At 42.5% G+C, this 12500-nt stretch overlaps 2 protein-coding genes across 3 annotated transcripts in view; one reads left to right on the top strand and one right to left on the bottom strand.

The window, feature by feature from the left end:
- LOC136696823 (uncharacterized) overlaps positions 1-8387 on the top strand; it is an 11342-nt gene extending 2955 nt beyond the window's left edge. For both annotated transcript variants that reach the window (XM_066671523.1, XM_066671522.1), the window contains exon 3: positions 6340-8387. In XM_066671523.1, the coding sequence (XP_066527620.1) occupies positions 6340-6387 (48 nt within the window). In that variant the 3' untranslated portion in view covers positions 6388-8387. The remainder of the gene's footprint in view (positions 1-6339) is intronic.
- A 2238-nt stretch (positions 8388-10625) lies between these two features.
- LOC136696843 (antiviral innate immune response receptor RIG-I-like) overlaps positions 10626-12500 on the bottom strand; it is a 26327-nt gene continuing 24452 nt past the window's right edge. The window contains exon 19 of the mRNA XM_066671557.1: positions 10626-12234. Within this exon, the coding sequence (XP_066527654.1) occupies positions 12061-12234 (174 nt within the window). The 3' untranslated portion in view covers positions 10626-12060. The remainder of the gene's footprint in view (positions 12235-12500) is intronic.

Genomic DNA, 12500 nt, shown 5'->3' with positions numbered 1-12500 from the left:
CCCCACACACTCAGAGGCGTTAAAGAATAGTATAATATTCTGAGAGAGTCCGGCGGTGGAGGAGAATGAGTAAATTGCTCTAAAAAATATTTACCGAAGTACAAACTGTAAAACTGCAGCACACAACGCCTCACTCGTACAAATAAGTTTAAACACGTTTTTGTGCAATGTATAATGTTAATTAAAAACTAAAAACCTTCTCCTACTCTTTGGTGACTGTGCGTCTCATTAAAAACAACATTTAACTCTTTAATCAACAAAATATAGCCATAACATTTAAATGCACTCTTAATGCGCTCCGTTCCCGACTCCGACTCTGAGTTCCTCATCTGTAACTGGTCTAAACCCACACTCACACAGACTTTAGGACACAGTATTGTCCCCAAGAACAGAACAAACCCATCACAGTCTTCTGCAGCTTTTTCCTGATGGAGCTCAGAACCAACGCAGCGCCCAATAAACTCTTCACACTCCACACGGCTCCAGTCTTAGGTTCTTTTCTGTTGAAGAAAATGAGACTGTGATTTTAATACGACACACAGTCACCATAAAAAATGTAAAAATAAAAGAGAATTAATTTAGAAATACAATTATAAGTTACACTTTTAAACGTATTAACACACGTCCAAAAACGTCCCAGTGTCCTCCTCCAAGACTGAGAATATCATCCACGGGACGCTCTCAGTCTTTGTGTAAAAGCCCTGATGCTTCAGACGAGTTATTGATATAAATCTACAGCTGAATGTTCTGCTCAGTTTCGTCGCGTTGGTTTTATTTGAATATGATTTGAATATTATTTTCATGAGCAATTTCAGTTAAAGCATTAAATTGCACAAGAACTGAATTAAAATCACATCGAAACCTGGTGAAAAAACGAACCCAAACCCAAAACCATTAGAAAGGTGTTGGAAATCCGACCGGAAATTGTTTAACAATCCTGGCACCTGAACGGAGATGGAAATCAAATTGAATCAGGAGGCGCCTAGAGATTTCCACCAGTGCATAATCAGAAAAGGCTGCTCTCAGAACAGAGGACATGGCAACCTTCCACAAACCCAGCAGTAGCTGCACTGGGCTAAACACTGGGGAACAGGTCCATATGGCTGTAGACCAGCGATACCCAGCCCCCTGAGAGTGAGAGAGAGACAGAGAGAGACACTCACAGAGAGAGAGACTTCGCTTGACTTCACTAATGAGTCGCATTCCTAAACGAAGGAGAGGACTTGATTAGTAAACAGTGCAGATGTGAACACCTGTAGACACCGTAATCCTGAACGGATCCAGTCTATTTCAGAGCTACTGTAGACGTCCGCATCACTCTGCACAGATAAAATAGCACCAAGAATTTACTTCATTTTTACGTCAAAGAGGTGTATGACATGAAATCATCTACCTCCAGAAACGTGAGTCAGATTGTATCTCTGGAGGTAGATGATTTAATTAAATGCAACCCTTTGACGTTAATAAATAAATAAAGTAAATTCCACGTGTCATTTTTCTTCCATGTCGTGCCTGTGGTGCTCATACAGATGCAGTCACAATTATTCAACCTCCAATGCAAATCAGAATTATTAGCGAGATTTTATTAGAGAAATTTACCAAATATAATCTGTTTGCATTAAACCCAATCAAACAAGAGCAATTTAAACAGCAATTAAATAAAACTAACATCAGAACGGTGTTCTCCAAATTCAACACAAAATGCTATTTTATTGACTACTGCAGTCTCAGAATTTTTTCAGCCCTTTTATTACAAGCGTCTTTAGCACTCAGTGGCAGCCTTTAGCTTTGGATGACCTGCTGCAAATAAGAGGCACAGCCAGACAACAGCTTCTGGCAGTGTTTCCGAGGACCCTCAGTCCGTTCCTCGTGGGCAGTGTCCTCCAGTTCACTAATATATTTCAGTTTGCAAAGATGCAACCGCCTCCTTCAAATCCCACCAAAGGTTTTCTGTGAGGTTCAAGTAAGTCATGGACCCGCGCAATAATTACATCATCGACTTACAACATATGGAGCTGCCCTTAGTATCGTTGTGTTTACATTGTTTGTTTACATAAGAATGAACATCACCAATGTTTCTGCTGTCCCTCTGTTCTGATATTTGATTTTTCAATTTATTCTGCGGCTGTTGTGTCGATTTGTTTTGAAACAATGTTTGTATTTTACTTACGTTTTTAATAATTCCCGTATCTCGATGTTCTGAATACATAGGTTTCTGATGTTCCAGGTCATTTGCATTATTATGCTGTTACATTATCTTTAAAACAGTGGCATAAATTGGTCTTAAAGTGACAATAATATATTTTATCACAGTCATTTCTGGAACAATGTATCGACCACCAAACGTGGCTATGGTGCCGGGCCCTAGTCAGGAGACGGTGATGGTCTCTCCAAAAAAAACCTTGCCGCTGGTCTTTTTCACTCTCCCGTGGGATTTTGCCCAATCTGGTGGCCTTCGGTGATAGTTCCACTTTCTGTCTTTCTACTAAGGAGTGTGGCCTGAGTTCCTTTAACTGTGAACTCACAAACTGTGTTTCCAAATGGAGCTCAGTGCCTCTGCTCTCTGTTTATATCTTTTCCTTGTTGCAGCAAGACAATGATCTCTTCTCAATATTTTTAACACCTCTCTTGACGTAGCCATATATTTAATGTACAATCAAACGTCACCCCTAGCCAGTCCAGGTATATCAAGCATATCTGAAGCCAATAATGAAGCCTTTGCACTAGAGATAGCAGCTGATCTGGAAATGTGTGCTCTTATGAGTGTGTTGAATAATTCTGAGACTGCAGTAGTCATTATAATTGGGGTTTTGTGACCTATTTAAAATGTTCTTGTTTGATTGGTATAATTGCAAACAGCTGGAAATTTGTAAACTTTGCTAATGAACCTAATTTGCAGTGAGGGGTTGAATAATTTTTATTGCAACTGTTTAAGAAGCTTCATGTATGAAATATAAGGAGTTCTGCCTCTGAGCCAGATTTCTATGTCACAGAAATTAATGTAGAAATTAATATAGAAAATGCCTGTCTTCGTATTCTGTGGAAAATAGCACACTTCTCTAATGCTACACGCTACAAGCTAACATTGTTCTGATTTAGCAGCTCATTAAGGAGTTCTATATCAATAATGCTACAAGCTAACATGGCTCTGAATAACAAGCTCATAAAGCAGTTCTGTTTAAATAATGCTACGTGCTAACAGTCCAGTAACTTAAAATTCAATGCTATTGTACACTAACAGTAACTCCTCAATATGGAACCTATCACAGACAAAACCTCTTAACTCCACACTGCTCAGAGCTTATTTTGGTGAGGTTTCTTTTGATGACAGTTAAGTGGGCAGCAGTGTTAGCCTGTTAGCATGTAACAAACCTTGTTACACCTCCTTAATGACCTTGTAAATCAGAAAACTGTGTGGATCGCTCAAATTATTAGGTTTGGATTTTTTTTGTTTACCGTTAGTACCCCCCCAGGACTAGGACTTCATGCCTCTCAAGGTTCTCACTGGTAGCTGCAGAACCTCAGCGTGAGTTTAAAGCAGCTCTGAAATGAGACGCTAGCCCTGAGGGTTAACGCGTGATAATGAGCCCAAGGCTTTAGCGGTTAGCGTGAAATTAAGAGGTAACTGCTGGCTTCCTGTTGCCGCTGGTGGTTGGTCGCATCAGGGCTGTGTGTAAATCACTGAGGAGCGCTGGGGGCTACAGGGCAGTGTGTGAGGGTGTGTGTGATTTATTCATTGGTGAGCTGTGTGTGCATAGATGTGTGTGTGTGTGTGTGTGTGTGTTTATAGTTTTTGTTGTTGTGGTGAATGTAAAAGTGTGTGTGTGTGTTTAAGTTGTGAGTGTAAAGGAGAGAGGGAGTGTGTGTGTGTGTGTTGCAACTTGTGTGTATATAAATATTGTGTTTTTTTGTGGAGTGTGTGATGGTGTGTGTAAAGGAGAGTTTGTAGTTGTGTGTGTTGTAAAGGGGAGTGTTTATGTAGCTTTGTGATGGTATGGTCTGCTTTGTATAGTGCGTGCAGGTGTTTATGTGGCTTGTGTGTGTGTGTGTATGTGTGTGCAAGTGTTTATATAAAGTGTGCTGGATTTTGTGTGGTTAGTGTGTGTTTGTGGAGAATCTATAGGTGTTTATGTGGTTAGTGTGTGCTTGTGTAAACTGTGAACTGTGAAACTTTGTGTAAGTTTGTGTAGTGTGTGTGTTGTGTTTGGGCAGTTTATGTGTTTTTGTGTAGTGTGTGTGTGTGTTGAATTTGTGTAAGTTTGTGTAGTGTGTGTGTTGTGTTGGACAGACTGTGTGTGTTTGTGTAGTGTGTGTGTGTGTTTGCGTAGTGTATGTGTGTTGAATTTGTGTAAGTTTGTGTAGTGTGTGTGTGTTGTGTTTGTGTAGTGTGTTTGTGTGTGTTTGGGCAGTTTGTGTAGTGTGTGTGTGTGTTTGCGTAGTGTATGTGTGTTGTGTTTGTGTAAGTTTGTGTAGTGTGTTTGTGTGTGTTTGGGCAGTTTGTGTGTGTTTGTGTAGTGTGTGTGTGTTTGTGTAGTGTGTGTGTTGTGTTTGGGCAGACTGTGTGTGTTTATGTAGTGTGTGTGTGTGTTTGTGTAGTGTATGTGTGTTGTGTTTGTGTAAGTTTGTGTAGTGTGTGTGTGTTGTGTTTGGGCAGACTGTGTGTGTTTGTGTAGTGTGTGTGTGTTTGTGTAGTGTATGTGTGTTGTGTTTGTGTAAGTTTGTGTAGTGTGTTTGTGTGTGTTTGGGCAGTTTGTGTGTGTCTGTGTAGTGTGTGTGTGTTTGTGTAGTGTGTGTGTTGTGTTTGGGCAGACTGTGTGTGTTTATGTAGTGTGTGTGTGTGTTTGTGTAGTGTATGTGTGTTGAATTTGTGTAAGTTTGTGTAGTGTGTGTGTGTTGTGTTTGGGCAGTTTATGTGTTTTTGTGTAGTGTGTGTGTGTGTTGAATTTGTGTAAGTTTGTGTAGTGTGTGTGTGTGTTGAATTTGTGTAAGTTTGTGTAGTGTGTGTGTTGTGTTGGACAGACTGTGTGTGTTTGTGTAGTGTGTGTGTGTGTTTGCGTAGTGTATGTGTGTTGAATTTGTGTAAGTTTGTGTAGTGTGTGTGTGTTGTGTTTGTGTAGTGTGTTTGTGTGTGTTTGGGCAGTTTGTGTAGTGTGTGTGTGTGTTTGCGTAGTGTATGTGTGTTGTGTTTGTGTAAGTTTGTGTAGTGTGTTTGTGTGTGTTTGGGCAGTTTGTGTGTGTTTGTGTAGTGTGTGTGTGTTTGTGTAGTGTGTGTGTTGTGTTTGGGCAGACTGTGTGTGTTTATGTAGTGTGTGTGTGTGTTTGTGTAGTGTATGTGTGTTGTGTTTGTGTAAGTTTGTGTAGTGTGTGTGTGTTGTGTTTGGGCAGACTGTGTGTGTTTGTGTAGTGTGTGTGTGTTTGTGTAGTGTATGTGTGTTGTGTTTGTGTAAGTTTGTGTAGTGTGTTTGTGTGTGTTTGGGCAGTTTGTGTGTGTTTGTGTAGTGTGTGTGTGTTTGTGTAGTGTGTGTGTTGTGTTTGGGCAGACTGTGTGTGTTTATGTAGTGTGTGTGTGTGTTTGTGTAGTGTATGTGTGTTGTGTTTGTGTAAGTTTGTGTAGTGTGTGTGTGTTGTGTTTGGGCAGACTGTGTGTGTTTGTGTAGTGTGTGTGTGTTTGTGTAGTGTATGTGTGTTGTGTTTGTGTAAGTTTGTGTAGTGTGTTTGTGTGTGTTTGGGCAGTTTGTGTGTGTTTGTGTAGTGTGTGTGTGTTTGTGTAGTGTGTGTGTTGTGTTTGGGCAGACTGTGTGTGTTTATGTAGTGTGTGTGTGTGTTTGTGTAGTGTATGTGTGTTGAATTTGTGTAAGTTTGTGTAGTGTGTGTGTGTTGTGTTTGGGCAGACTGTGTGTGTTTGTGTAGTGTGTGTGTGTTTGTGTAGTGTATGTGTGTTGAATTTGTGTAAGTTTGTGTAGTGTGTGTGTGTTTGGGCAGTTTGTGTGTGTTTGTGTACAGTGTCTGGGAGCTTGTTTGTCTGGGTTGGGTTGTGGTGTGTGTTATATATGTAAGTGTATGTGTGTGTGTGTGTGTGTGTGTGTGTGTGTGGTAACACGTAGGGACCCTTGGACCTGTCTGAGCCGGAGCAGATGGAGGAGTCCGGCTCCAGCAGCTGCTCCGTCCCGTGTTTTCCTGCTGTCCGTCTGTGCCTCTCTCTCTGCTGTAAATACTGGGACGCTTGCCCTCGGCCTGAGGGGCTGACGCTGGACTCAGTCATGATAAGGCTGTGTGTGTGTGTGTGTGTGTGTGTGTGTCCTGGCTTCTCTGATGTTCTCCTGTGTGTTTTCTCCACAGAGAGCCTCCTCAGTCGGAGCGGCAGACACTTTCCGCTGGTTCTTCTGAAAACAACCACAACGAAGACCTGCGGATAATCACCAAGAACCGGAAATATCTCACACACACACACACACACACACACACACACACACACACACACACACACACACACACACTTCGGACCATGGAGTCGGACTACAAACCTGCAGCCGGCTGAACTCGTGGTCATCCCACTGGACTCCCTCACACATTCTGCACATCAGGAATAACCTCGGAGTCAGACGCAGCTCGGCTCTAATTAGACTGGATCTGTCTCACTCTCTGTGTCTGTCTGTCTCTCTCTCACTCACTCTCTGTCTGTCTCTCTCTCACTCACCATCTGTCTGTCTGTCTGGATCTCTCCCACTCTCTCTCTGGGTGTTTGATACTGGATGAATATGGAGAAGGCCCCAGTCTCCTAAAGTAAAGCTCCAGACAGTCCAATCTATAACCACACACACACACACACACACACACAATCTGATACTACAAACTCCAGTCTGATAACACACACTCCGATCCGATACCACACTCCAATCTGATAAAACCAAGTCCTGTCTGATACAACACACTTCACTATATCACCACACTCTCCAATATATTACAACACTGCCTGATACCACAGACCACAGTCCACTTAACTACCACACACACACACACACACACACACACAAACACCAATCTACTAAACAACACATTACACACGCAACAGTCCTCTACCTCACGCTACAGTCTGCTACTGCAAACCACCCTGGTCCCCTACGCTCCAGTCTGTTACACACACACACACACACACACACACACACACACACACACAGTTCAATTCTACACACACTCCAGTCCACTACCTCACAAATCCCAGTCCTCTAACACACACACCCCTATTCCAGCCACCACACACCCCAGTGAGAGAGATTAGCATTCCCAACACTCAGCAGCACCTTTACAGCCAAACCTCAACGAACGAGGGGAGGGAGGGGGGCGGCAGAAAGGAGGAGAGGAGCGATGGGGGTCATGTGCTGGAACAGCTGTGAGGAGATCAGACAGAGAGACTTGACAGAAAGATCAGACGGAGATCGGACAAAGAGAGAGGATGGAGCGTTGAGGCGGGAGACACTGGACAGGGGCGCCAGATGAAGAGATCAGACTGAGCGATGGCACAGAGCTTTGAAGCGGGAGATACTGGATGGAGATGCCAGAGGAAGAGATCGGACAGAGAGAATGGACTGAGAGATGGGACAGAGCTTTGAAGCGGGAGATACTGGACAGAGGTGCCAGATGAAGAGATCAGACTGAGCGATGGGACAGAGCTTTGAAGCGGGAGATACTGCACAGAGGCGCCAGAGGAAGAGATCAGACGGAGAGATGGGACAGAGAGATGGGTCAGAGCGTTGAAGCGGGAGATACTGGGCAGAGGTGCCAGATGAAGAGATCAGACTGAGCGATGGGACAGAGCGTTGAAGCGGGAGATACTGGACGGAGACGCCAGAGGAAGAGATCGGACAGAGAGATCGGACAGAGAGATGGGACAGAGCTTTGAAGCGGGAGATACTGGACAGAGGCGCCAGAGGAAGAGATCAGACGGAGAGATTGGACAGAGAGATGGGACAGAGCTTTGAAGCTGGAGATACTGGACAGAGGCGCCAGAGGAAGAGATCGGACTGAGAGATGGGACAGAGCTTTGAAGCGGGAGATACTGGACAGAGGCGCCAGAGGAAGAGATCAGACGGAGAGATCGGACAGAGAGATGAGACAGAGCTTTGAAGCGGGAGATACTGGACAGAGGCGCCAGAGGAAGAAATCAGACGGAGAGATCGGACAGAGAGATGGGACAGAGCTTTGAAGCGGGAGATACTGGACAGAGGCGCCAGAGGAAGAGATCAGACGGAGAGATCGGATAAGGGATGGACTGAATAAAAGCGACTGGTCCCAGTCCTCACTCCTCTAACACTTTCACTGTTGCATGGGTAGAAAATGTGTTTTGGTTTTAATGAAAGACTTTAAATAACTTTGTACATTGCTGTTGTGATGCCTTACTGTCTTGATTAATAAAAGACCGTTAGGATAAAAGTCATCTCCGTCTTTCTCTCACTGTCTCACTCTTTTAGTGCTTCCTCTGACTAACGCCATTGTTCATATGCAGCGCACTGCTGGCGTACGTCACCCTTTTTCTTTCCCTTTCCTTTTTTTCCCTCCAAGGCCAACAGATGGATTTCATATCCATCTTCTGGAATCCATTTTGATAAACGCTCTCGCGCAAGTAAAATGGTTTCCCCTGTCGACACAAAGGGCTGGGGAGGAAGAAAAAAAAAACAGGAGAGAAAAAAGAGACGGAGGAAACACCCTCTGAAATGGAATATCACTATTTTCTTTCTTTCTTCCTTATTGTGTTTATTCTTTTCTCTTTTCCTTTGTTTTGGTTTGAGGGGTGGGGGGGGAGTGGAGGTAGAGGTGGGGGGGGGGGGGGGTTGTTTGGTGGCGTGAACCGGACAGCCTGTGCTGGCGGGGAAAAGGTGGGGGGGTGAGGTTGGGGTGGAAGAAGCTCTAATGACATGTCTGAGGGTCTGAGCGAAGGAGGAATAATGAAGGGCGAGCGAGAGTGTGCAGAGGGAGAGAGAGAGAGAAAAGATGGCGGAAGATGGTGGAATATTTCAGCTTCAGAGCAGATCACTGTACATGTCATCCTTTTATTGTTGGGCTTCTATGACGACTCCCCCGTTGCCTGGCAACATGAATTACAATGACACCAGCGCCCTGTGTTCTAGGAGGTGGGCGGGGCAACAGATGCCTTCACTCTCAGGATGATTTACATCAGACAGAGAGAGAAATGGGGGGGGGGGGGGGGGGGGGGAGAGAGAGAGAGAGAGAGAGAGAGAAATGGGTGGTGGGGGGGGAGAGAAATGGGTGGTGGGGGGTGGAGGTGGTGAGAGAGACAGAGAGGGAAAGGGAGAAAGGAGATATGGTTTATTCCCCACAGCAGCGTCTTTATTTCATCGACCCGCTGAAATCTCTGGGTCCAAAGACAGAATATAAATTCAAGCAGAATATTTCAATATTTAAATCAGCATTTTATGCACACACACACACACACACACATTTCTACTGTTGCCGGGTAAAGTCCTACATTCCCTTCACCCCCCACAATGCTGATCAGAATATAGATATTTCCAGTTGCTGCTCCCATAACCTAACTCTTGTTGCTAACATTGTTTTGTTGCTCATTTTGTTCGTCACTAAACTCAGCACATATTAGAAATACAGCACAGAAAATAAAAACAACATTTGTCTTTGTCAAATTTGATTAATTAAAAAAAATAAAATCACACACTGATCTTAGCTGTCAGGGACTGGACACTGTGTTTTAAACTAGCGAATAAAACTAGCAAATTAAACAAGCAAATAAAACTAGTGAATTAAACTAGCAAATTAAACCAGCAAATAAAACTAGCGAATAAAGCTAGCAAATTAAACTAGCGAATAAAACTAGCAAATAAAACAAGCAAATAAAACTAGCGAATAAAACTAGCAAATGAAACTAGCAAATTAAACTAGCGAATAAAGCTAGCAAATTAAACTAGCGAATAAAACTAGCAAATGAAACTAGCAAATTAAACTAGCGAATAAAACTAGCAAATGAAACTAGCAAATTAAACTAGCGAATAAAGCTAGCAAATTAAACTAGCGAATAAAACTAGCAAATAAAACAAGCAAATAAAACTAGCGAATAAAACTAGCAAATTAAACTAGCAAATTAAACTAGCGAATAAAGCTAGCAAATTAAACTAGCGAATAAAACTAGCAAATAAAACAAGCAAATAAAACTAGTGAATAAAACTAGTGAGTTAAACTAGCGAATAAAACTAGCAAATGAAACTAGCAAATTAAACTAGCGAATAAAGCTAGCAAATTAAACTAGCGAAAAAACTAGCAAATAAAACCAGCATACAACAAACCCACCAGAGTCTTTTCGCCATTTTAATCATGAACACAGCCTGATTAAATTAAGAGAACTGTATTGTGTACACAATGCCGGTATTTTCCACTTTTCACAGGATATTAAGAAAATGCCCATGCTCAGGTTTTGCTGATTGGCTAAAATATGGACAATCCATCCAACAACCATAGTGCATTTTGACTGGTAAGTTTTGGACCAATAGATTTTAAGAAAACCAAAACAAACAACAGAACACTGGGTTATATTTAGCAAACGAAGACGAGGGCTTTTTATTGTTAAATCAATGTTTATTGGTAAAATCACAGGAAATTTAAACAATACAGAATACTGACATCACTGTAAGGAAACAAAATTCTTGCATCACTGGAATATCACTAAAATAGTCTGTTTACTTTGTGAACCTTAACATGCTGCTCATCCATAGAATCAGAAATACATCGTGTAGGGATCAGTGATAATTAATTAATCATTAAGATTTCTGAATCATGCTTTTGCTATAAAAAAGATTACGTTAACACAAAGTAATATCATTCAGAGAAAACCATGTTTTACATCATTCTTAACCAAATAACACACAGAGTCTGTGGTGACCTTGGTTCCTACCTGAGATCATACAAAAATCATTTTATACGAATGACTATACTTTCCATTTTTGATTTGTGTAATCAGAATTTACGACCCTCTCTGGGTCCGTCTCAGAGTCCAGTCTGAGTTTGGGGAGTTGGAGCTGTCTCTGAGAGACCAGTCGAAAGTCTGAGTTTTAAAGTCAAACCCCAAAGAGAGTGAAAAAAGTCAAATTTCTTATTAGAAATGAATAAAATATGATCATCTTCCACTACAACTACCAGATATCTAATGTCTAATGTCAGTTCTGACGTCCTTTGTCCTAACCACAGTGTTACACAGTTAAATACAGATCATATATAACCCCAGAGCAGTCTTAAAATCCTCTTTGTTCTCATGGCATCACTCCACAGAACCTGGTTCATTTAGATATAAGTAATGCAGGGTCCTCTATCCTTGTGATGGTGCTACTACAGATTCAGACCCCCAGAACCAGAGGAACCCAAGAATAGCCCATTTCCAGCAGTGTGGAACCGGAGTGTTTCCATCAACATAAGCAAGTTCCTGAACCAGAAAATGAAATCCCAGAGTTGTTTCTTTAGCATTAACCATAATGGCGTCGAGATAAAGAAGCTATAGAAAGATCTCAGAGCCTCAAATAAAGTGTTATGGCGCAGTGGGGCTGGACGTGTTATTTACAGAGTGTTATAGAAATAAAAAAAATCTGGAAATAAAAACAGGAAATTGCTCCGTCAGCTACTTTTTACCGTTGTTCACAACTTCCTACAATTTCCTTCAGGGGAGTTTTATCTCATCTTATTTTTCCACTGTATCATTATTATTTTTTCACACCTGTATCATATCTCACTGTGATCTGACTGCGCTGTAAACAGTGGATTAACCATGACTCTGTCCTGACTCTATTGTTTTATCTCTGGCTCTGGAGCTGAATTCAGCCACAGCAACAGAACCCAGCCCCACAGCGCCCCCAGCTGGTGACTTATCATTTGTTCACCTCAGAATCAGTGGAAATACAAGGCTGACTGGAGAGATCCAAGAATCTTGAAAGGAACAGGTTAAAGAATCAGAGTAATTTTGGTGGAAAAGGGCTAAAATGGGAAACTCTCTACCACCCGAGCAAACTCCACCTCTGGGGTGAGTTTCCCTCCCCTGGGAGTTCCTCAAGGCCCCGGGGGCTCATTTATGTCCCTAACCCCCCACGTCTCCGGAATGAACTCCGTCAGCTCAAACTCCTTCATGGGGAAGTTCACATCCTTCCATTTCCGGAATAGATATTTCCTCAGCGTGGCCAGGTCCTGGACCTTGAAGCTCTTGATCTTCACGATGGGCAGATCCTACAAACAGACGACGACAGTTCACAGGTTTATCACGAGGGGAAATTATTTACAAACTGCATTTATTTGAATACCATTGAACACTCATTACATTAAGACGACTCTGACCACGACGATAAACAACTTGACCTTCAGTCAGCTCCAGCCAATGTAAATCACCACATCTTTAAAACAACACTCCCCCGGTCTTTGGATTTCTAATGACTCAAAATTACAGCAGTGGGCGGGGCTTAATAACATTAACCGATAATGTCAGGTTTCCCATT

This window comes from Hoplias malabaricus, chromosome 5, assembly GCF_029633855.1.
Source record: "Hoplias malabaricus isolate fHopMal1 chromosome 5, fHopMal1.hap1, whole genome shotgun sequence".
NCBI classification, from domain to species: Eukaryota; Metazoa; Chordata; class Actinopteri; order Characiformes; family Erythrinidae; genus Hoplias; species Hoplias malabaricus.
Note: the sequence above shows the minus strand (reverse complement) of the source record. Positions and strands in the feature narration are given on the sequence as shown.